Source organism: Microcaecilia unicolor, chromosome 1 (assembly GCF_901765095.1).
Source record: "Microcaecilia unicolor chromosome 1, aMicUni1.1, whole genome shotgun sequence".
Taxonomy (NCBI): Eukaryota; Metazoa; Chordata; class Amphibia; order Gymnophiona; family Siphonopidae; genus Microcaecilia; species Microcaecilia unicolor.
The window spans coordinates 485,896,262-485,921,954 of NC_044031.1; the positions used below are offsets into that span (position 1 = coordinate 485,896,262).

Sequence of the window (25,693 nt, forward strand, 5' to 3'; positions counted from 1 at the left end):
GAGTGCATTCCAGAGAAGGAGAGGGTGTAGTTAGAGATTCTCCTCGGGAGACCTTGGCGACCTTGGAGGGGTATAGAGGGAGATCCTGTTGTAAGTAAGTCTGTTTCAATTGGTTTGAGCAGCAGCACATCATCCACATAGTTGTAGAACTGAGTATCCATTGACTGAACCAACTCGGCTAGTGGCTTGAGGTAGATATTAAACAGAAGAGGTGACAGTATCGATCCTTGTGGTATCTCTCAGGTCAGTGCCCATGGTGGCAGTGAGGTACTGAGACATCTAGCAGTGCTAACTCTGAGGCAAATCCTCTGACTCAGTTTCTATGAAGATCATCTAGTAGGGATACGAGGACAATTTTTGTTCCATAACCAGGTCTAAATTCAGATTAACATGAATCTAGCAGGTTCTGTTTTCTAGCCAATCGTTAAACTGAACACAGACTATGGAGGTCTTTTATCTGCAGCAAGGCCCATTTTATTCCTATGGGCACTGCTGCAGATAACTCGAGCTAAGCTTTAGTAAAAGATCCCCTGTATGTTTTATACAAGTTTTCCTAGAATGGAACTTTTCAGCTTATCCTGATCTTTAGCAGAGGATGCACCACTTCTCTTTTTAATGCTGTTGGTAGTTGCCCACTAGAAAGAGGAGTTCACAATTTTTGTGGCCCCTTCTATGAGGCCTCTGCTTGTCTGCTGCACTATTTTTGATGGGCAGGAGTCGAGGGAGCAGGTAGTTGGAGTGATACAAAGGCATTATAATGTCCTCATATTTGTTTTCCATTTCTTTCCTAATAATACCTAACATTCTATTTGCTTTCTTAGCCACCACTGCACACTGAGCAGTAGGTTTTAACGTATCATCAGTGATGACACCTAGATCTCTTTCCTGGTCGGTGACTCCTAATGTGGAATCCTGCATTATGTAGTTCTACTTCGGGTCCTCTTTTCCACATGCATCACTTCGTACTTCCTCACATTAAACGTCATCTGCTATTTGGATGCCCAGTCTCCCAGTCTTGTAAGGTCCTCTTGTAATTTTTAACAATCCTCTTGCAATTTAACAACTTTGAATAAATTTGTGTTGTCAGCAAATTTAATTACCTCACTAGTTACTTCCATCTCTAGATCATTTATAAATATATTAAAAAGCAGTGGTCCCAGCACAGACCTTTGCAGAACCCCACTATCTACCCTTCTCCATTGAGAATACTGATCATTTAATCCTACTCTCTGTTTTCTATCTTTTAACCAGTTTTTAATCTTCAGTAGCACACTACCTCCTATCCTATGACTCTCCAATTTCCTCTGGAGTCTTTCATGAAGTACTTTGTCAAATGCCTTTTGAAAATCCACATACACAATATCAACTGGCTCACGTTTAACCACATGTTTGTTTACCCCTTCAAGGAAATTTAATAGATTGGTGAGGCAAGATTTTCCTTCACTAAATCCATGTTGACTTTGTCTCATTAATCCATGCTATTGAATATGCTCTGTAATATTGTTCTTTATAATAGTCTTTACCATTTTACCCGGCACCGATGTCAGGGTCACCGGTCTATAATTTTCCAGATCACATCTGAAACCTTTTTTTTAAAATCGGCATTACATTGGCCACCCTCCAATCTTCTGGTACCACACTCGATTTTAAAGATAAATCACATATTACTAACCATAGTTCAGCAAGTTCATTTTTCAATTCTATCAGTACTCTGGGATGAATACCATCCAGTCTAGGAGATTTGCTACTCTTCAATTTGTCAAATTGCCCCATTACATCCTCCAGGTTTATAGAGATTTCATTCAGTTTCTCTGACTCAGCTTTGAATACCATTTCTGATCACTGTTATCAAGTGGCTCCAGCACCATTACCTCCTGCACAAGATCATGCGCTCCACTAAGGACTATATAGTAACATAGTAAATGACGGCAGATAAAGACCTGTATGTTCCATCCAGTCTGCCCAACAAGATAAACTCATTTTATATGGCATGTGATACTTTATATGTATACCCGAGGTTGATTTGTCCTTGCCTTTCTCAGGGCACAGACCGTAGAAATCTGCCCGGTACTGTTCTTGTACTAAGTTCTGAAGCTAACATCGAAGCCCCTTAAAATTTACACTCCAGCCCATCCCTATCTATTCAGTCACGATCAGGGCGTAGACCGTAGAAGTCTGCCCAGCTCCCATTTTGTTTCCCAATTACCGGCGTCGCCACCCAATCTCCGCTAAGATTCCATGAAAGCATTCCTATACCATGCAACTCACTTACATACGTCATTCACATCTTCACCCACTCTATCCAAGTATAATTATGTGTAATACCTGCGATGCAGGTAATCTCTCTATATAAAAGGCAACACCAACGTTCTATGAAGCCTCCAGCCGGAAGTGTGAAGGGGGGGAGAGATATCCGGTTTCCCCATGAGTGTCTGCCCCGCCCTCTCTGTAACACAAACAGTCAGTGAAGGAAAACAGCAGAGCAGGAAATCAAATCGCTGGCTCTGTAACAGTGAAGGACTCAGAGGGGGGAGGGGAGAGAGGCCAGAGGGCAGGGACACACACACTCCCACATGCACACAGAAGAAAACATTGCTAGCCCCCGTTTCATTTGCATCAGAAACGGGGCTTTTTTACTAGTATGAAATAAATACAATGTTGTTAATACTTTAACTTATACAAAAAGATATTTCTCACATATCTTTAGTCCCTCCCCAAGCTTCTGGAACGCTCTCTGTGCTGTAAACTTGCTATTGTTGGCCAGGTCATTTGTCCCCAGGGGAATTACAACATCAGCGTTTGAAGTAGAGAGCTGCACGGCTTCCGTCCCCGCGGGAACCCTGCGGAACCCGCGGGATTCCCGCAGGGACGGAGGCAGTTCCTGCGGGGTTCCCGCGGGGATGGAAGCAGTTCTGTGGGGTTCCCGCGGGGACGGAGGCAGTTCCTGCGGGGTTCCTGCGGGGATGGAACCAGTTCTGTGGGCTTCCCGTGGAAGTGTAAGCTGCACCAGCCTCTCATCTACCGAATACCAATTTATTTGAGTGCTGTCTCCTCCTCCTCCTCTTCTTCCTTGCTTTAACAGCATAAATGTGGAAAGTCTTCCATTAAGGAGGTGGTAGAGTCACAAATGATGACAGAATTCAAAAAGGCATGCTAACCTTAAATGGCTGCATGTGTGTGGATATGTCAAGTGACACTTAGATGGCGACTCTGGCTGTGATAAACTAGAGCTGATACCTGGCAGACTTGTATGGTCTGTGTCTCATACATGGCAATCTGGTGTAGGATGGGCTGGAAAGGGCTTAGACAGCAACTTCAGTGGCTGGAACATGAGGACAGTGCTGGACAGACTTTTATGGTCTGTGTCCCACAAATGAGAACATGAATAGGCTGGAGTGGGCTTTGATGGCAACTCCACAGTTGGAACATAAGGATGGGGCCAGATAGACTTCTGTGGTCTTTGTTCCAGAAACATGAAAGAAAGACCATAATCAAGTATATAATATCACACTCGTTGATTTAATGATGAATTGATCATGAGTGTGACTACTGGGCAGAGTGGATGGACCATTCAGGTCTATTTGCTGTCACTTACTATGTTACTATTAATCCTCTTTGCTCCCAGGCTGGTGCACAGACCTCAGCTCTGACACAGGCACAAGAATCAGATGTCACCTGACCTACTGGCGCGTGCATGTGGCGACCTCTCAGCACACACTGCCAGTGAATCAGAGACAAATCTTACATGTGCGCACCAGAGTGTTCCAAGTTCCAATTTCCGTTCCTTCCTTGCTTACAGTGCTGTGGCTCAAATCCAGAGAGAGACTGAGGGAGCTGACTGGAACTTTCTTTTATGTACTATTAAATTCTTACGGGGATGGGTGGGGATGGGTTAAATTCTTGCGGGGATGGGTGGGGACGGGTTGGGATGGTTTAATTTTTTGCGGGGATGGGTGGGGATGGGTAAGATTCCAGTGGGGATGGGTGGGGACGGGTAAGATTCCAGCAGGGACGGGCGGGGATGGTTAAGATTTCTGTCCTCGTGCAACTCTCTAGTTTGAAGCCTTGCTTTCTTTTCGGATCACTTTCAGTATTTGGTCTGTACATCTTGTAGCTGAAGATCTTGGAAGACATTTCACTATGCTGGAACCCCTGAACTATGTTCCTAAGTTAATGCCTCTGATAATGGAGTCTCCGAGCAGTAATAATTTTCTGCTTTTCACAATTCTGTCATTAGCTGGGGGATGTTTCTGGGGTTGTGCTACTTTCATTGCCTCTGGTTCTACCACAATACTTCTTTTTTCACCATCATAATGATGCAACGCTGCAAAAGAATTTGACAGGGGTAAAGCTTGGAAGAGTGAGTGTTTCTGTGTCACAGATCTTAGTCTACCAGAGCCTACTGTGACCCATCTATTCCTCTGATGTTTCATTCTCTGAGGCAGTGGTGGTGGTGGTAAATTAGCTGGGAAATGAGTAATCCTGGACACTTCTTTAATTGAAGACTAGGTCTAGAATTTTCCCTCCTCTTGTTGGCTCCTTTACCAGCTGCTCCATAAGGAAGGAATTTTGTCAAGGAATTTTACCTCCCTAGCATGCCCTGATGTTACATTTACACAGTCAATATTGGGGTAATTGAAATGGTAATTGAAATGGTCCACCATTTTTGTACCAAGGCGTTGTGGAGACTGAGAGACATGTCAACTGCTTGGATATGTGAATGAAGAGCGATTCCCCTGAAGCAGCTTTAATTTAGCGAAACAGGGCTTCCCTGTGGGGACTTTATGGAATTTAAGAGTACAACGATTACAAGGCTGGACTTTAAATTGTATTTAAGATAAGTACTCATTCCAAGCTATGATTTTTGAAAATTGTCTCCATTACAAGTGTTTGTTGGGCACGATGGCAGTGTTTTTGTGAAGTTGGTATAGTGGAGTTTTTTTTGAAGACACATGATTGAAGTGGTCCCCTCATTATACAAAAGGTGTATCCTTTAAGAACGAGGAGGTTCCGAGTGTTCTGAGGTCTTTTTTTCTCCACTTTTTTTCATCATTGCCTGCCATAGTTGCCCTCTAACATGTTGTATGTAAAGTAGAATTGTGGGATTTGTTTTGGTAATTGAAATCATCCATTATTATTGTGCTCCCCAGTTTATTAGCCTCCCTAATTTCTGATAACATTTCTACATCTGTCTGTTTATCCTGGCCACGCAGATGGTAGTAAACTCCTATCACTATCCTTTTCCCCATAGGTATTCCAAGACGTGTTTTGCTTTCTGCAGAATTTTCAATCTATTTGATTCAAGGCCCTCTTTAACATACAATGCTAACCCTTCACCAATTCGATCCACCCTATTACTATGATATAATTTGTACCCTGGTATGACCGTGTCCTGCTGATTATCCTCCTTCCACCAGGTCTCAGAGATGCCTATTATATCTAATTGTTCGTTTAGTGCAATATATTCTAACTCTCTCATCTTATTTCTTAGACTTCTGGAATTCACAAATAGATATTTCAAACTATGTTTGTTGTTCCTATTTACATATTGTTCATCAGTTGACAGTGTTAATTTGCAATCTTTTGCCTGCTTTTTATTTAAAGACACCTGGTCTACTATGGTCAATATTGCAACCTTGCTATCGTGATACCCTATCTTCCCAGATCTGGTGATATCTTTGAAAGATCTTGTTTTGAACCATGTGCTTTTGAATGACTGTTGGCCTTTCCCCAGGTTCTAGTTTAAAGGCTGCTATATCTCCTTTTTAAATGCTGATGCCAGCAGCCTGGTCCACCCTGGTTAAGGTGGAACCCATCATTCCGGAATAGGTTCCCCCTTCCCCAGAATTTTGCCCAGTTCTTTACAAATCTAAAACCCTCCTCCCTGCATCATCGCCTCATCCATGCATTGAGACTCTGGAGCTCTGCCTGTCTCATGGGCCCTGCATGTCGAACAGGGAGCACTTCAGAAAATGCTACCCTAGAGGTTATGGATTTGAGCTTTGTTCCTAAGAGCCTAAATTTGGCTTCCAGAACCTCTTTCCCACATTTTCCTATGTCATTGGTATCCACATGTACCAAGACTGCTGGCTCCTCCCTAAAATCCTATCTAGGTGACACATGAGGTCTGCTACCTTCACACTGGGCAGGCAAGTGACCAGGCGATCCTCATGTCTACCAGCCACCCGGCTATCTACATACTTAATAATCGAATCACCAACTATAACAGCAGTGCTAACCTTCCCCTGTTGTCCAGAACTTCTGGAGACACATCCTCGGTGCGAGAGGATATTGCATCCCTTGGTAGGCTGGTCCTGGGTACAGGATTATGTCTAGCTGCACCAGAGTGCTGCTATCCTTTTAGAAGGCCTCCAAGGAAGCACAGGGGCTGCCAGACTGGAGGTGGGACTTCTCTACAACGTCCCTGTAGGCCTCCTCTATATTCCTCTCTCTTCCTCAGCTCCACCAAGTCTGCTATTCTAGCCTCAGGAGAATAGACTTGTTCTCTGAGAACTAGGAGCACTTTGTATCGAGCACACACATATAACCTCTCACCAACTAGGAGATAATCAAATATGTGGCACTCAGTGCAAAAGACTGGGTAGCACCCCTCTCACTTCTGGAATTCTGTCTGCATCTTAGTATTATAGAGTTGTTTAATTAAAACATCTTAAGTTACTAGAGATATCAGATGAATATAAAGAGCCTTAAGGTTATAGGGTATAATATGTCATTTATTTAGTGTTTGTTTCTCAGAAACTAATTAAATGTAATTAAAACTCTAATGAAAAGTCTTGTCCTAATTAGAATAATTGACTATAAATGAAAAGTTGAGCTAGGGGTGGGTGGGAGAGAATAAGGGGTGACCTAGGCCCTGCTGTTCCTTCTAGAGTCTATCTGTTAATGCTGTGGCAGAAAATTCAAGTTTTAAAACTATGGGGGAAAGGGTATGGAGACTAGCTAATAAAGTTTTCTTCTTCTTCTTTTTTAAATTCTAACTGTGTTTATCAATATCCTACAATTCCTCTTTTAAACCCAATCTTTAAGTTACCAAGCACAGAGCAAAATAATGTCACTTACCAGAGAAATGTCCTCTTCGCTCAGAACTTCTCAGAAAGAAAGTTGTGGGACCTTTCCTTTCTATGTAGTTTGGATTCTAAGGAGACTGCTTTAAACAAACCCTTTGAAGCTAGCCCAGTAATCACATTGCCCTTTGTAACTTTTGCAAATATTCTACTTTGTCACACCTTAATTAACACCTATTTCAGGTCAATAGCAGTGCTACTGCTCCAGCAGGCAAAGAGCAGAACATCTTTCTTTTAGGACAGTTTGAGTCTTGCTACTATCCTTTTTACTACTACTACTACTACTTAACATTTCTAAAGCGCTACTAGGGTTACGCAGCGCTGTACAGTTTAACAAGAAGGACAGTCCCTGCTCAAAGGAGCTTACAATCTAAAGGACGAAATGTCAAGTTGGGGCAGTCTAGATTTCCTGAATAGAGGTATAATGGTTAGGTGCCAAATGCGACATTGAAGAGGTGTGCTTTGAGCAAGGATTTGAAGATGGGCAGGGAGGGGGCTTGGCGTATGGGCTGGGGAGTTTATTCCAAGCATAGGGTGAGACGAGGCAGAAAGGGCGGAGCCTGGAGTTGGCGGTGGTGGAGAAGGGTACTGAGAGGAGGGATTTGTCCTGTGAGCGGAGGTTACGGGTAGGAACGTAAGGGGAGATGAGGGTAGAGAGGTAATGAGGGGCTGCAGATCGAGTGCATTTGTAGGTTAGTAGGAGAAGCTTGAACTGTATGTGGTACCTGATCGGGAGCCAGTGAAGTGACTTGAGGAGAGGGGTGATATGAGCATAACAGTCCAGATGGAAGATAAGACATGCAGCAGAGTTCTGAACGGATTGAAGGGGGGATAGATGGCTAAGTGGGAGGCCAGTGAGGAGTAGGTTGCAGTAGTCAAGGCGAGAGGTAATGAGAGAGTGGATGAGAGTTCGGGTGGTGTGCTCAGATAGGAAAGGGCAAATTTTGCTGATGTTATAGAGAAAGAAGCGACAGGTCTTGGCTATCTGCTGGATATGCGCAGAGGAGAGGGAGGAGTCGAAGATGACTCTGAGGTTGCAGGCAGATGAGATGGGGAGGATGAGGGTGTTATCAACTGAGATAGAGAGTGGAGGGAGAGGAGTAGTGGGCTTGGGTGGAAAGACAATAAGCTCGGTCTTGGCCATGTTCAGTTTCAGGTGGCGGTTGGTCATCCAGGCAGCAATGTCAGATAAGCAGGCCGACACTTTGGCCTGGGTTTCCGCAGTGATGTCTGGTGTGGAGAGATAGAGCTGGGTGTCGTTAGCATAAAGATGATATTGGAAACCATGAGATGAGATCAGCGAGCCCAGGGAGGAGGTGTAGATTGAAAAAAGAAGGGGTCCAAGGACAGATCCCTGAGGAACTCCAACAGAGAGCAGGATGGGGGTGGAGGAAGATCCATGAGAATGTACTCTGAAGGTACGGTGGGAGCGATAAGAGGAGAACCAGGAGAGGACAGAGCCCTGGAACCCAAATGAGGACAGTGTGGCAAGAAGTAAATTGTGATTGACAGTGTCAAAAGCGGTGGATAGGTTGAGGAGGATGAGGATGGAGTAGTGACCTTTGGATTTGGCAAGGAACAGGTCATTACAGACTTTAGATAGTGCTGTTTCTGTCGAGTGTAGAGGGCGAAAGCCGGATTGAAGCGGATCGAGGATGGCATCAGAGGAGAGAAAATCAAGGCAACGGCTGTGAACGGCGCATTCAAGTATCTTGGAGAGGAAGGGTAGGAGGGAAATGGGGCGGTAGTTGAAGGGACAGGTAGGGTCTAATGATGGCTTTTTGAGGAGTGGCGTGACTACAGCATGCTTGAAGGTGTCAGGGACAGTTGCAGTGGAGAGAGAGAGGTTGAGGATATGACAGATGTGGGGGGTGACAGTAGGAGAGATGGTGTTAAGTAAGTTGGTGGGGATGGGATCAGAGGAGCAGGTGGTGCATTTTGAGGAGGAAAGAAGGTGGGAGGTTTCCTCTGGTGATATCAGGAAAAGAGGAAAAGGAGGCCTGGGTTGGTTGGTTGAGGGAGTGGGTTAAAGGGTGAAGAGGAAGAGGTGGCTTGATGGTGAATTCGAGGTTGATCTTCTGCACCTTGTCGCGGAAGTAGTCAGCCAGTAATTGAGGAAAGAGTGAAGGGGTGGGTGGGAGCGGAGGGCACTTTGAGGAGGGAGTTAAGGGTGGCGAAGAGACGACGAGGGTTGGAGCTGAGAGAATTAGTCAATTGGGTGTAATAGTCCTGTTTGGCAAGGAATAGGGAGGACTGGAAGGAGGCTAGCATGAATTTATAATGAATGAAATCGGTATGTGTGCGAGATTTCCTCCAGAGGCATTCAGCCAATCAGGCGCAGGAGCAAAGGTATTGTATGCAAGGGGTCAGCCAGGGCTGGGGATTAGTACGCTTTGTGGAACGGGAGATGGATGGTGCAAGGGTGTCCAGAGCAGAGGAGAGGATGGCATTGTAAGCGGTGACAGTCTTGTTGACAGACTCGGAGGACATGATGGAAGGAAGGAGATTAGAAATACTAGAGGATAAGGTGGGAGGGTCGACAGCCTGGAGATTCCTGGAAGTAGTGGTTAGTGTTGGGTGGGACTGAGGGGGAGGGTGATGAAGTGTGAAGGTGATCAGGTGATGGTTTGAGAGAGGAAGGGCCGAGGCGCAGAAATTGGAGGGTGAGCAGGTAGAGGAAAGGACAAGGTCAAGGCAGTGGCCAGTTTGGTGAGTAGGGGTGGTGGAGCTCAGTTGGAGGTTGAAGGAGGAGGTCAGAGTGAGGAACTGAGAAGTCGGATGGGTCATCAGCGTGTATGTTAAAGTCTCCAAGAATGAGGGACGGGGATGAGGGTTCAAGAAAAACGGAGAGCCAGGCATCGAAGTTGGTAAGAAAGGAAGAGAGGGACTTAACAGGGGGCGGTAAATGACTGAACTCTGAGTGGCAGTGGGTAGAATAGACGGATGGAGTGAACTTCAAATGATGAGAAGCAATGAGACTGCGGTAGGAGGAGGGGTTGAAAACTACAAGAGGACGAGAGTAGTAACCCGACGCCTCCTCCACGGCCAACTGGGCGGGGAGAGTGGGAGAAAAGATAACCTCCATGGCATAGGGCCGCGACTGAGGCAGAGTCGTCAGGGGTGAGCCAGGTTTCAGTTAGGGCGAGCAGTTGAAGGGAATGGGAGATGAAGAGATCATGGGTGAAGGAAAGTTTGTTGCAGACTGAGCGGGCATTCCACAGGGCACATGAGAAGAGGAGGGAAGAGGGGGGAGCAGGGGCGTAGCTACAGGTGGGCCTGGGTGGGCCCAGGCCCGCCCAATCTCAGCTCAGGCCCACCCAGGCAGCCAGCAGCTGTCCGGTCCTCCTCTGCCTAATTTTGTTTTTAGTGCAGCGACTGCAGCCATTGTACTCTTAGATGCTGGCGCCGCTACTCTGTCGCTCACCTCACTCCCTGAGCTCTGCTCCTCCCCTCCCTCATGTGCAACAGCAGTGGCACCACAGTGCTGCATGGGAGGGGAGTCTGTGCCGGCTATCGTCGCGTCGCGGTTGCGGTTGCGGTTGCGGTTCCTGTTCCTCCACTCTGCCGGTCTGCCCTGCCTCAGCAGCACTCCCCCGTGGCCCCACAACAAAACACATGGAGCAAGAGCACAATTATTGCGCTCTGAGTCTGCTCCACTATCTGCTACCACCACCAATGCCCAGCTGCCCAGGCCAGGTAAAACAAATATATATTTTTTTATTTTAACATCCTGTACAGTGTAATGGTGGGTGGGGGTGTGCTCTTCACTGCCTAGGTAAAAAAAAAAGGCATATTTAATAATTTTCATATACCTTTTTTCACTAGGCAGAGAAGAGCCCACCCCCACCCAGAAGCCCACCAACAATAAATTTGTTATAATGCTCAGGTTGCAATCTAAAAAAGGTTGTATATTTTTCATGTTGATGAGTTCGGGGGGGGGGGGGGGGGGGGTTGTTCTCTGCATGGCCCAGGTTACAAATTTAAAAAAAAAATGTTTTAAATTTAATATAGGCAGGTTTCTGGGTGGAGGTGGGCTCTGCAGTGCCCAGGACATAAAAAAAAGTCTTATATTTAATGCAGCTGTCCTTCATGGTTGGGGGAAGAGATCCCAGACCGTGGGAGGATGGGTAGGGGGTAGGACAAGGCTGATGCTAGGCTAAAGGGCGGGGTTGGGGGTTATGGTAGGGCTTATCTATGGGATGAATGATTGGGAAGGGCTGATACAGTGCTACAGGGGAAAATGGGGAAGAGGGTAAGGTAGGAAGGGCTGATGCTGGGCTATGGAGATGGATGGTGGGGTGGGGTAGGGAAGGGAAAAGCCGATGCCAGGCTGAAGGGCAGGGATGGACTGATGCCAGTCTACAGGACAATTGCTAATGTTTGGTCCTCTATTCTGTAATTGATGAAAGTTGGTATGTGCTCTGCATGTGACCAAGGTGAGAGATTCTGCTGGCATGTAGGTTGTGTCGGGTTGTATGAGTCTGACTTTTCCAATGGGAAGTGTATTGCTGTTATGTATATGCACTGCTGCATTTATAAAAGTACTGTTATTGGTATTCATGTTCAGAATTGGTGTTGAGATTTGCAACATAGGCTCTAAGAAGTTTCTTTGCAGGATTTAGTGTTACTTCACAAAGTACCTGACAGTTAAGGGATTTTGTATTGCTATTATTGAGGTGCTACCAGAATTTGAATACATCTTTCCTGTGTATTTATATTCCAAGATCCTGTTGTGTGTTGAGAGGTTTGCCACTGTAGTAGACTTATGTCGGGTCAATTTTAAGATATGGGAAAATGTAATTATATTTTAAAAAATTGGTTTTTCTGTTATGTATGTGGTTTACGCTGATGCAGCTGTTAGGGGGAGACTACTTAGAAATCCATCATCAAGTGCATTCTAAGGCCTTATTTTGTAGTATCCCAAGAAACACTACTCATACCTATATACATAGTGCCCACCCATATTAACTCTGGGCCCACCCAAAATGTCAAGTCTGGCTACGCCACTGGGGGGGAGGAGGGGAATAGAGATGAGATTGGAGACATCACGAAATCGTTTGCATGGATAAGTTTGTCTGTTAAGTTTCTACCTCAAGAGAAAGTTTCAATTTTAAAGTATGGGGAAAAAGGTTGTACACTATGGAAACTTGTTAATAATGCTTGCTTCTCTCTTTTATTTTTATTTTTTTCTAAGACTGAACTCGGCCCTGCTGTTCGTTCTAGAATCTATCTGCTAATGCTGTGGCAGAAAATGCAAGTTTTAAAAGTATGGGGAAAAGGGTATGGAGACTAGCTAATAAAGTTTGTCTCTTTTTTAAAATTATTTTTAATTCTATGATTATCAGTATCCTACAATATCTCTTTTAAACCCATTCTTTAAGTTACCAAGCACAGAGCAAAATAATGTAACTTACCAGAGAAATGTCCTCTTTTCTGAGAGGATACTGGAAGAGACTGCCTGTAAATCCTAGTATGTGAACATAGCCGGTTATGTGCCTTGAACCTGTTGATATACACATTTATTTTTCTAAAATGGATGTTGATGCTGCATGCACCCAGCACATAAACATCCATTTCTCCTGTATTTCAGAACAGGCTCTACGACCGCACCTTGAATATTGTGTGCAATTCAGGTCACTGTATCTCAAAAAAAGATGTAGTGGAATTAGGAAAGGTAGAGAGAAGGGCAGCGAAAATGATAAAGGGGGATGGGACTACTTCCCTATGAGGAAAGGCTAAAGTGGCTATGGCTGTTCAGCTTGGAGAAAAGATGGCTGAGGGGAGATATGATAGAGGTCTATAAAATAATGAGTGGAGTGGAACGGGTAGACGTGAATCGCTTGTTTACTGTTTCCAAAAATACTAGGACTAGGGGGCAAGCAATGAAGCTACAAAGTAGTAAATTTAAAATGAATTGGAGAAAATATTTCTTCACTCAACATGTAATTAAACTCTGGAATTCATTGCCAGAGAATGTAGTAAAAGCAGCTTAGAGGGGTTTAAAAAAGGTTTGGATAGCTTCTTAAGCCATTATTAAAATGGACTTGGGGAAAATCCACTGCTTATTTCTAGGATAAGCAGCATAAAATATATTGTACTGTTTTGGGATCTTGCATGTCTCAATTCCTACCTGTCTAAAATGGGGCTGAACATGTGTACGTCAGGTGTCTTGGATGCCATTCATAATTACCTATATAGTGGCAGTTCAGCCCAGCACATAATTTAATTGGTTAACTAGCTAATCAGTGCTGTCATTTGGATGTTAACAAGCAATTATCACTACTAATTGGCATTGATTAAGATTTACACGCAGAACTCACTAAGCGTATTCTGTAACGTGGTGCACGTAAATTTTAAGTTGTACAGTTGAAAAGGGGTGGGGTGGGGCACCCGCTCTGTGCCTAATTTAGGCATCAGGATTTATGCTAAGTATATCATGGCGTAAATGGCCACAACTAAATTTGGTCATGTAGAGAGACGCTCAGTGTAATTCTATATACTGTGTGGAAATATAAGCCTATTCTATAAAATAAGGCATACTTTAGAGAACACGCCTAGACGTATTCTTTTTCCATGCAGAATTTTCAGGCACCATATATAGAATCTAGCCCAAGTTGTACAAAAAGACTTGTGGCTTACTGGGAGACATGTTTTTCCATTTTTTCCAATGCATTATAATATAGTGAGAATTATAAATCCAATAAATAAATAAGAAGAGATTTTTTTTTTTGCACGAACCTTAAATTTGTTGCCCCACAATTTTACATTGTTTTCCTGCTAATCTTTAGATCTTGCCGTATAACTTTGATAAATGTGACCAGCATTAAAATGTTTTGCGCAATAATTTCTATTTACATTCATTGTAACCATTAATGTTAGGCCACTTCGAGAGAAATCATGTTCAGTTCAGCAGTGTTCCAGTAAGACAGAGGAAGTAATTAGGGATTACCAATTTTATCCATTCTATCATGGCATACTGATCCAGCTCTGGTTTCACCCTATAGCATCTATAAATGTGTAATTCTCATTTGTCTATGAAAAAGCAGGAATACTGATGTATAGAAGTTTCCAAATATATTTAAAATTTGATAGACTGCCCATTTGGAAGACCTTCTGAGCAGTTTGCAATACTAAAATTTAATAAAAAAATGAAAACAATGTCATTTTGTTTCTGATAGGACAGAGAAAAGGGAGAAAAAGAACAAAGAAAATAAAGATTCAACAGATTATCAATCATGTAATAAATTTACCAAAATGTAATCATAATAGTTAAAAGTATATTCATATCTGGCAGTGTTCAACGCAGCACCCAGTCCGAATCCAATGAGCGATAGGATTTTAGGAAAAGAAAAGAACCTATCCCTGGGATTCTTTATATGACACCTTAATTTCTTTGTATCCAAGTGCATTCTATAACAATGCACATAATTTAATTGGTTGACTAGCTAATCAGCGCTATTAATTGGATGCTAACAAGCAATTATCAGCACTAATTGGCATTAATTAAGATTTATGTGCACAAGTCGCTAAGTGTATTCTGTAGCATGGTGCGCCTAAATTCTAAGTTGCATAGTTGAAAAGGGGTGTGGCCATGAGCATGGCATGGGTGTTTCCAGGGCCGGTCTTAGGCAGAGGCAACCAAGGCGGTCGCTTAGGGCCCCGCGCTTAGGGGGGGCCCCGCGCAGCGCACCTCAACTCTGCCTCACTCTGACCGACCCCCACTCGGACGACCACATCATGATCCCGCTCAGCCGCCGCCACTCCGCTCCCGCCATGTTGCGGCAGGGTGCCCACCCCCCACTGAGCCCACCGTCAGCAGCCTTCCCGGACCCCGACAGTTGCACCGAAGGCCCCGACAGACAGTTGCAGCGCCAGCAAGACGGCCCCAGCTCCCGACAGAGAGTTGCAGCGACGGCTCACCTCAGCATTTTACTTCCCGCTCAATGTCCAGCCTTCTGATGAGGTATTTCCTGTTTGGCGGACAGGAGTCACTGAGCGGGAAAGCTGCCTGGAGCCTGGTCGGAGGTGAGCCGGTGTGCGAGTGAGTGTGACTTAAAAATAAATAAAGACAGTCAAGTGGAGCTCGAGCTGGAGCAAGTTTGTGCCACTGCCATTCAAAGGCAAGCCAGGTATAATGATAGCTTTTCTTATAAGGAAGAATGAAGTGTCAAACCCCTTTTGTGCCATTTTAAAGGTAAATACTATTGCAGTAGTCTATTATTCTCCCATCAGTGATTAAGTCAAAATTCAGTGTTTTATGAAGGGCAGTGACAGGAAAAGATCAAGAGGTTAGCTAAAGTGGTGCGTGTGTGTGAGGGGTGGGGACAGGGGCAAGTGGAGAGGGCTAGTAGTATCAGACTTTATTGTTAATTTGCCCAAAGTTATTGAAAACCTAAAGAATCCCAAGTGGGCAGACTAAAAATTGTCCATCTAAAGGTACTTATCTTGCTAAGCTGGCCAGATCATGTGTATTTAGGAGAATTTGAGTTTCCAAAGCAAATAGCATTGTAGCCTCAAGAAAGAGGGGCATTTCTCTAAGCATGTTCAGCTTAGGAGAGGAAAAGAGCACATATAAAATCAATTTCCAAGGAACCTTTTTAAATTAAAAAATAGGGGAATTTGAAAATACTAGATCTTTTCTTAGTATTTTTCCTTTATTCTCCTTTGTTATGAGAATTGGAACTACTAATTGTAGTGAGCTTGAACTGAATTTCTGGGGAGGGGGGGTTCATGATAGCATTGGGCTTATTATTTCAATCAGTTTTTTTGTACAAGTTGTACAAGTTTAGCTTCATTTGTCTTTATTTGAAATTGCATAAATAAAACATTTTCTAAAAATGGAATAATCTTATCAATGGGGCGGAGCTAGGGTGGGGCGGGGCTAGGATGGGGCCCCACCAAATTGGTCTGCACAGGGCCCCGCACTTGCTAAGACTGGCCCTGGGTGTTTCTAAAATCTATGTGCATTGTTATAGATTACACCTGCTCTGCACCTAATTTAGGCATAGGGATTTACGTCAAGTAAAATATTTGGTCATGTGGAAAAGCACTCAGCATTATTCTATATACTGCCCAGAAATTTAAACATATTCTATAAAATGTAGGCATATCTTACAGAATACACCTAGATGTATTTTTTTCCATGCGGAATTTTCAGGTGCCATATATAGAATCTAGCCTTATGTTTCTAAAGCATCACTGAAAAGGAACTATTTTAATTGTTTCTTAAAAGTAGCTAACAAGAGTTCCAAATGTAAAAACAAAGGAAGGCCCTGTAACATAAAACAGCTTGGTTCGTATAGTTTCCAAAGTGATACTATAAAAAGAAGGAACTACCAACTGATGTAGCGATGCTGATCTAAGTATTCATGAAGGTACATAAGGCAATAACAATCTGGAAAGATGTGGAGGGGCATAATTGAAAGGGGCGCCCAAGTTTTCCTGAGGACGTCCTCACAGGACATCCCGGCAAAGGGGCGGGGAAACCCTTATTATCGAAACAAGATGGGCGTCCATCTTTTGTTTCAATAATACGGTTGGGGATGCCCAAATCGCGAAATTTAGGTCGACCGATTTTCGGCCATAATGGAAAGGAGGACGCCCATCTCAGCCATTTGGCCATGGAGGAGTCAGCATTCGTAGTGCACTGGTCCCCCTGACATGCCAGGACACCAACCGGGCACCCTAAGGGGCACTGCAGTGGACTTCAGAAATTGCTCCCAGGTGCATACTCCCTTACCTTGGGTGCTGAGCCCCCCAAACCTCCCCCCAAACCCATCTCCCCACAACTGTACACCACTATCATAGCCCTAAGGGGTGAAGGGGGGCACCTACATGTGGTACAGTGGGTTTCTGGTGGGTTTTGGAAGGCTCACATTTACCACCACAAGTATAACAGGTAGGGGGGGATGGGCCTGGGTCCGCCTGCCTGAAGTGCATTGTACCCACTAAAACTGCTCCAGGGACCTGCATACTGCTGTCAGGGAGCTGGGTATGACATCTGAGATAGCCTGCCTGCAGACAAGAGCTCTGTCCCTGACTTTAGGCTTTGTTGCCTCCCTTCCCCCACTACAATTCAAACTTAGTGGGTGTGATCAGTTTCTCTACTGGGGGAGAGCAAGCCTCTTAAGAAACAACAGCTCTTTAGTGATTCTACCTTTTAGAGATAGCCTGCCTAAAGTATCTGCCTGCCTCTCTGACATTGCTGCCTGAATGTTTCACCGCCACCTGAGACTCAATATGTCCAAAACTGAACTCCTTATCTTCCCTCCTAAACCAACCTCTCCCCTTCCCCCATTCTCTATTTCTGTAGACGACACGCTCATTCTTCCTGTCTGTCTGCTCGCAACCTTGGGGTCATCTTTGACTCCTCCCTCTCCTTCTCAGCCCATATTCAACAGATTGCTAAAACCTGTCGTTTCTTCCTTTATAACATTGCCAGAATTCGCCCCTTCCTTTCTGAACACGCTATCAAAACCCTCATCCACACTCTCGTCACCTCTCGCTTAGACTACTGCAACTTGCTTCTCTCAGGTCTTCCACTCAGCCATCTCTCTCCTCTTCAATCTGTTCAAAACTCTGCCGCACGACTAATATTTCGCCAAAGTTGTTATGCCCATATCAGCCCTCTCCTGAAATCACTTCACTGGCTCCCTATCTGTTTCCGTATACAATTCAAGCTCCTCTTATTGACCTATAAGTGCATTCACTCTGCAGCCCCTCACTACCTCTCCACCCTCATCTCTCCCTACACTCCTTCCCTAGAACTCTGTTTGCTAGGCAAATCTCTCCTAGTTGCGCCCTTCTCCTCCATCGCTAACTCCAGACTCCGCTTCTTCTATCTCGTCGCACCTTATGCCTGGAATAGGCTTCCTGAGTCATTACGTCTAGCTCCATCCCTGGCTGCCTTCAAATCCGGGCTAAAGGCCTACCTGTTTGATGCTGCTTTCCACTCCTGACTTGTAACTTTTATCTTATCCTTATGTGTCCTTCTGTCTGTCCTTCCCTTATCCTTTTTGGTCCTGTCTGTTTGTCCTGATTTAGATTGTAAGCTCTTTTGAGCAGGGACTGTCTTTCTTCTTCATGTTCAATTGTAAAGCACTGCGTACGAATGGTAGCGCTATAGAAGTGATTTATAGTAGTAGTAGGCTGGCAAAAAATATTTAAAAAGTTTTTTAGGGTGGGAGGGGGTTAGTGACCACTGGGGGAGTAAGGGGAGGACATCCCCGATTCCCTCCAGTGGTCATCTGGTCAGTTCGGGCACCTTTTTGTGGCTTGGTCATAAGAAAAAATGGACCAAGTAAAGTCGGCCAAGTGCTCATCAGGAACGCCCTTCTTTTTTCCATTATCGGTCGAGGATGCCCATGTGTTAGGCACAACCCAGTCCTGCCTTCGCTGCGCTTCCGACACACCCCTGTGAACTTTGGTCATCCCCACAATGGAAAGCAGTTGAAGACACCCAAAATTGTCTTTCAATTATGCCGATTTGGGCGACCCTGGGAGAAGGACGCCCATCTCCCGCTTTGTGTCGAAAGATGGGCGCCCTTCTCTTTCAAAAATAAGCCTGAAAGTGGAATGCCCGTATAATCTACACTAGGAACTAAGCATAGGACCTTAAAAATGAGCCCATAATTAACAGAGAGCCAATGTTCATCTCGAAGTAAACGTGTGACATGATCACATTTTTTAGTAGCTTAGTAGATGCTGAACTGGCTCAGTTTCAGTTGAAATCAATATACAGGTACTATTACAGCAAAAACACGTCAATGACAAAACAATGAGCTGAAAATCCAACCGTATTCTAGTGTCTCTTCCTGTGATATCTTAGTGCCAGCTCATATTAGACTCCAGTATTATCATTGGTCAAAAAAACCCCCTCCAAATATTAAATTATTTAATTTTACTATTATTCGCTATTATTTCAGTTATTTTTCTCATTTTTATTTAATTATATAAAATCTTGCACTGTAACTTCTCAAAATGACTTTAAATCCTAGAGTTACTTCTCCATTTCTTCATCAAAATCACACTTGCTGCCAAACCGAGACATCAGAGGTCTTTTCCTCTATTCAAATCTAATATTCCATAGTTTGATAATATAACATTGCTTTGGTCCTTGGATTTCACAGGAAGAGACTCCAGAATACGGTTGAATTTTCAGCTCATTGTTTTGTCAGTTTCAGTTTAGCCAGTTGACATGGAGCCAATTGAAAGTCCTACTCCTTAACGCTCTTTTTTTTGTCTTCAACCTTGTAGGTAGTTACAGTCACTGTTACAGTTTACGTTCCATATTTTTTTCCTTGCACACCAGCCATGAGCCTCAAAGACTACCAAGCAGAAAACACATCTGATCAGTAAGTGATGAGCAAGACACACATGGATGACTGAATGTTTTTAATCAGGGATATGAATGGGCAAAATTCAGTTAGCTGCCTTTTTTCCTGATTTTTGAGTGCTTTTTTTTTGTTTTGATTTGTTTCACACATTCATTTTAACAACTTTTTTTGTACACGCATTAGAACTTTTTAATGTATGCTAATCATTTCTATGTACGTTTATTTTGGTTTACATGCACGCAATCAATTTTGCACGTACGAAAAAATGTTAAGGCACCCAAATGAACTGAATGCACTAAAGAATGCACAACCCTATTTTTAATGGCATAAGCATATAAGTCCCATCACATAGTATGCTACCACACACATGAATCAAGAGATTTAATATGAGATGCATGTGCAACTAAATTGGGTAACAAGCCCATTAACATCATTAATTGGGTGCTATCAATTATTGATATTAATTGGCACTAATTTGGATTTGTGTGTGCATCTTGCTACGTGCTATTCTATAAAACTGTGCGCCCAAATCCCATAGTCTGCAACCTCAAAGGGGGTGGCATTGGCAGGTCAGGGGTGTTTTGGAAATGTATGTGCAGTGTTATAGAATACCACAGATGCGAGCTCAAATTGGCGTCGGGAATTACACCTGGTTTCATCAGGCGTAAGTCCTGGCACCCAAATTTGGGCGTGGGAAGTGGCACTATGCAGTATTCTATAAAGGGCATTCAACCTGGTGCACCCTTTATAGAATAGCACTGGGCACTGCCATTTAATGAATCTGGTCCAATGTCTTTATCCCTGATATTAAGCCAGCGGCAATCGGTGTTTCTTTAAATTTGATTGTCGCCGACTAAATTATCGCCCGATAGTCAGTGCCACTGCCTGGACATGACCTGGCAATGAATATCGGGGATAATTTTGGGCAGACTGGGCTCTAGAACTTATGAGGGCCCGGCTGATATTCAGCTGGGGCCCCCATAAGAGTTGTGCTTCCCTAGACCCCCATCATTTTTAAAAGTGTTTTCTATAAAGGTCCCCGGAGCCCTCTCCTTCCCTCCTCCCTCAACAATAAGAAGCCCCCCTGGAATCCCCCAATCATCCAGTTAGGCCACCTCCCTGAGCCTACCTGTAGTCCTGGTGGTCCAGCGGTGGTCCTTGGGGCAGGAGCGTAGCCTCCTTCTTCCTGCCCCTTTCGGCACTGATGCAAAATGGCTGCCACATCCTCTCTCAGCAACTCGTGATACTTTGTGTAGTACTGCGAGCTGCTGCGAGAGGTTGTGGCAGCCATTTTGAAATGATTATGCAAGTGGCAGGAGTGAGGGGGTTGTGCTCCTGCTCCCAATGACCACTGCTGAACCACCAGGGATACAGGTAGGTCTGGGGGTAGGGGCTAACCTGGATTGTGGGGGCAAGGGGGCATTCCAGGGGGATTCTGATTGGTGAGGGCTGGGAGAAGGGGGAGGGAAAAAGGGATCAATGTTGGGGGGGGGGGGGGGGTAGCAGGGGGCTCTGGAGTTTGGGTTTTTTAAGTTATGTGGGTGGTGGCAATATTCAATGTCGGCACCTGCATAGCTAAGCAGCCTTATTTAGGACAGCACTGAATATTGTCGGCACCCACATAACCTCAAGCTTTCTCCAGTGCCGCTGAATATCCCCTGTCAGTTAAGTGCCGCTGAATATCCCCACTGAGGCAAAGTAGAATTGGAGAATTTTTCATGTGTCTTTTACAATTTCTTGCACTTCAGATTTGTAAAACTATTCACTATAAGGGCAATTCTGTAAGTGAGTGACCCTATTTATGCACCATTTTTGTACATAAATGTACAGAATACCAGCACTTTCACAGGTTAGGTAAGTCAGTGACAGCAAGGCAGCTAAGTGCTATTCTGTAAGGGCACAGCCATGAGGCACAGTACATAAATGGAAGGGGTCGTTCACATGAGCAGAGTATGGGACTGGTATGGTTGCTGCCACTTACTCACAAATACTTTAAGTTACATGTGCTTTTGTTGCATTTAGATGTCTGCATTTACATCAAGCTTATGGCTGGTGTAACCGCAGGCACCTAGATTTTAGGCGCTCCAATACCAGGTGTCCAAATGCCATTATAGAATAGACTCTCATCATGTGGCATAAGGGAGGCATCCACTTATAGAATTATCCCCATAAGGGCAATTGCTCCGAGGCTTGTAACATAGTGCCTGTGTGGTAGGTGTCTGCCCTGTGCTGTGGATAGGGATGGGTAGTCGTTAACGACAGAAAAAATGTCAACAACATTTCCTCTCACTGACAACAATAAATTGGCAGGAAAAACAAAATGGGGCTGATATTCAGACCGTGGTGACCAGCATTGAATATCCAGTTTATTTTTGGCTGCTAAGAGCATAGCTGGCCAAGTCGATATTCAGCGCTGGTTGGCTAAGTTCATAGCGGCCAAAAATAGACCTGCTATTGACGCGGCCAGATTTGGCTGTCAAACTTAGCCAGCGACGTGCTGAAAATCAGCAGATAGCCAGTTATATTGTGCGATATAACTGGCTATTCACTAAGCGCTAACTGGGAATATTCAGTGAGAGACAGCCAGCTGTCTCTTGCTGAATATTTGCGGATAGCCAGTTAAATACCATTAAAGCAGCCAGGTGCCATTCCTGGCCAATTAAATGGTTTTGAATATCGTCTGGAATATATCTTGTTTTTCAATTTGTCAATGGCAGGAGGCTGCCTGCTGTTACGCAATGCGACCATGGTTGATATAATGTGTATGGCAGGCTGAATAGTGGCCTTGGCTGCATCAGCTGTGGCTGAGATGTGGGTCAAGGCCACTCTTACGAACCAGGGTCTCTGCGACCTCTCCAGGGCCCCTGTAATCCAGGGTGCTCCCCTTATGGCCCTCTCATGGGTCAGACAATCTCACGTCCTCCCCCTGTAGGCCTCCTGGGTCTAACTGAATATTCCTAGTGATCTAGTGTAGTTTGTTGGGTCAGGAGCGATACCCATTCGCTCCTGCCCATTGTGGCACTGAATACAATATGAATGTCCATAGCGGGTCACTGTAGTACCACAAGACTATGGCAAGAGGTCACGACTGCCTTATTGGATTTGGCATGGCTCCAACCGACCCCACTGGACCACCAAGGATATACAGTAGGCCTGTGGTCTATGGAGGGTGGGGGGCTGTGGGGGAGGGGGAATTGTCTGCTTTGGATGGGGGGCTATAGGGCGGGTGCCCTGAAAATTGTCTTTCAATGTCAGAAGAGGACAGGGGCACCCAAACAAAATGAACATTTCCATAAATGAAACAACTCAAAATGACAATTTTCAGGCTGCCCATCCCTAGTGGTAAATGCAGGGCAGATGCTAGGCACATTCCCTGCATTTACCAAACAGACTTTGCACTTACCGCATCTTAAGTTTTGCACTTAGGGGGTAATTCTCTATAGATCACCTAAAGTTAGGTGCCAGGATAATGCATGCTAAGCACAAATTCCATAATGGCAGTTGTGTGGAACTGCCTTTATAGAATACCAGTATAAGTCTAGTTATGAGCCTAACTTTAGGCACAAACACTCAAACCAGCCAAATAGTTGGTGTAAATACACCTAACTGCAGACAATTAGGCGTATAAATGCTAATCCTATATAATAATTCTCACCTCCAACATTCTATGCGTCTTGCTGCCTGTGTCCATGACTTCTTCAGAGTTGGTCTGCTAAGCTCCGAAGCCCAGGCTGACGTCACCGTAGCCATTGTGGCCACACCCCTGGGGGCAGGGCTGTCCTGGGAATGGGCGGGGCAGGGATGGCGATGGGAAAGAGCAGGGCGGGCGGCAGGGAGGGAGGGACCCTGAAACTCGGAGGGAGGGGGGGCCCTGGGGGGAACCCTGAAACTCAGAGGGAGGGAGGGACCCTGGAAGTCGGAGGGAGGCAGACCCTGAAACTCGGAGGGAGGGAGGGGACGACCCTAAAACACGGAGGGAGGGGATGACCCTGGAACTCAGAGGGAGGGAGGGAGGGAGGGAGGGGGGAGAGCATGGAACTGGGTGGGAGGGAGGGGGTGGGCGGGGGCCCCTGGCACACACTCTCTTTCTCACACACACACTCTCTCTCTCACAGACACACTCGCACCCAGTCTCACTCTCTCTGTCACACACACACACTCGCACCCAGTCTCACTCTCTTTGTCACACACACACACTCGCACCCAGTCTCACTCTCTCTGTCACACACACACACTCGCACATTCACTCTCTCTCTCTCACAGACTCACTCTCATACACACTCTCTCAAACATACACACTCTGAGGAAAACCTTGCTAGCGCCCGTTTCATTTGTGTCAGAAACCGGCCTTTTTTACTAGCATTCTATAATTTGCTTGTGTAAATGCCTGGCATGCCCTGCCCCTCCCATTTCTCTCCCCCCTTGGAGTTGCACACACTGGAATTTGAGCACCCAATTTATACCAAGGGCAGTTATGTATGTAACTGCCAGTTAGTGCCAATCAGCGCCAATTAACAATTATGGCCCAAAATTGGGTGTTAATTTAAAATTATTATATCACCTACTCTGCCAAAGCAGGTCTAGTCAGTTTATTTTCTAAAATGAATAAAGGAAAGGAACTCCATTCAAAATAGGACAGAAGATAAAACACACCAGTGTAAACATACTACTCAAATACATTGCTTTCAGGGGTCCTTTTACTAAGCGCATGTTTTGGGTGTGCTCCGGGCCAGTTTTTACCACATCTGCAAAAAAAGGATTTTTTAAAAATGGGATGGGAAAAGGGCAGGTGGTAAAACTGAAACCAGCGTTCACCTAAAACCAGCCTGAGCCTTTAACGCCACCCATTGATCTAGCACTACACGCACAGTGACTGGTTGGTGTGCACCTACTGTCGATTACCGCCGAAAAGGACAAGCGTGAGAGGAAATAAATAAATAAATAAATCATCCAGGCATTATGGGTGCGTGGAAAATTTTAAATTACCGCCAGGGGGCAGGTAGGTTGGCGGTAGTCTTATTTAGGCACACACTGCAAGCATGTAGAGCTTAACATACCTTTGTAAAAGAGCCCCCTGAGAGGCTGATGTCCAATATCTAAGTGCAAAGTAAGGGCATACAAGTGAGTCTTAAGTAACACCTTAAACTTGACAAATGACTGTTCATTATGGACAGAAGGAGCGGAGGTAAATCATTGCAGAGTTTTTGAACCAAGAAGAATGCTAAATGCCTTGTGGTCTCATGACATGCCTGTTTGGGGTTTGGTAAAACCAAATGATGAGAATCAAGAGATCTGTGTCTGAGTGGAAGTATAGGGTATTGTCAGAGATGAAAGGTACGACAGGGCTTCAAAATAATATGCCTTGTGTACCAAGCAAAGTAATTTAAAGGAGATACAAAATTTAACAGGAAGCCAATGTCACTGAAAAAAAAAAAGGACGAAACATGATTATATTCACAGGCCCTGCAAAGTAGCCTAATGAATGATTTTTGTCAAGTTTGGAGTTGTTTAAGTTGAGCATTGGAAATAACTGCATAGATTGGCTGACCTCTACAATCTGCTACTTACGTTCCTGCGCCTGCTCTGCCGAACGCCTCTGGCTAAAATCTCGTGCCCATGCTGACTTCATACATTTCAAATTCTTGCTGACCTCCTTCCAGTCTGCTCTTTTCCTTGCCAAACAGGACTATTACATCCAGTTGACAAACTCTCTTGGCCCAAACCCTCGACGCCTCTTCACCACTCTCAACTCTCTCCTCAAAGTGCCTTCTCCTCCAACTCCCCCCTCACTTTCTCCCAAGACTCTAGTTGAGTACTTCCACGATAAGGTCCACAAGATTAAACTTGAATTCTCAACCAGTTCATCCCCACCTCTCCCTCCCTTAGTCCATTCTCTCAACCCCCAACCCCCGCCTCCTTTTCTTCCTTTCCTGAAATCACTGAAGATGAAACTACACTCCTCCTCAAAACTAACCACCTGCTCCTCTGACCCTATTCCCACTCATCTACTACTACTACTATTTAGCATTTCTATAGCGTTACAGAGCGTACGCAGCGCTGCACAAACATAGAAGAAAGACAGTCCCTGCTCAAAGAGCTTACAATCTAATAGACACCATCTCACCCACTGTCATCCCTTTCATCTGTCATATCCTCAATCTTCCACTTTCCACTGCGACTGTTCCCGATGCCTTCAAACATGCCGTTTGAAGAAACCCTCATTGGCCCCTTCCTGTCCCTCCAACTATCGCCCCGTCTTCCTCCTCCCTTTCC

The 25,693-nt window shown here is 44.8% G+C and overlaps 1 protein-coding gene across 2 annotated transcripts in view; it reads left to right on the forward strand.

Moving 5' to 3' along the window:
- The window catches only part of LOC115477376 (chloride channel protein C-like), a 284,847-nt gene that overhangs the window by 109,429 nt on the left and 149,725 nt on the right, over positions 1–25,693 (forward strand). For both annotated transcript variants that reach the window (XM_030214217.1, XM_030214225.1), the window contains exon 8: positions 19,341–19,438. In XM_030214217.1, the coding sequence (XP_030070077.1) occupies positions 19,341–19,438 (98 nt within the window). The remainder of the gene's footprint in view (positions 1–19,340; positions 19,439–25,693) is intronic.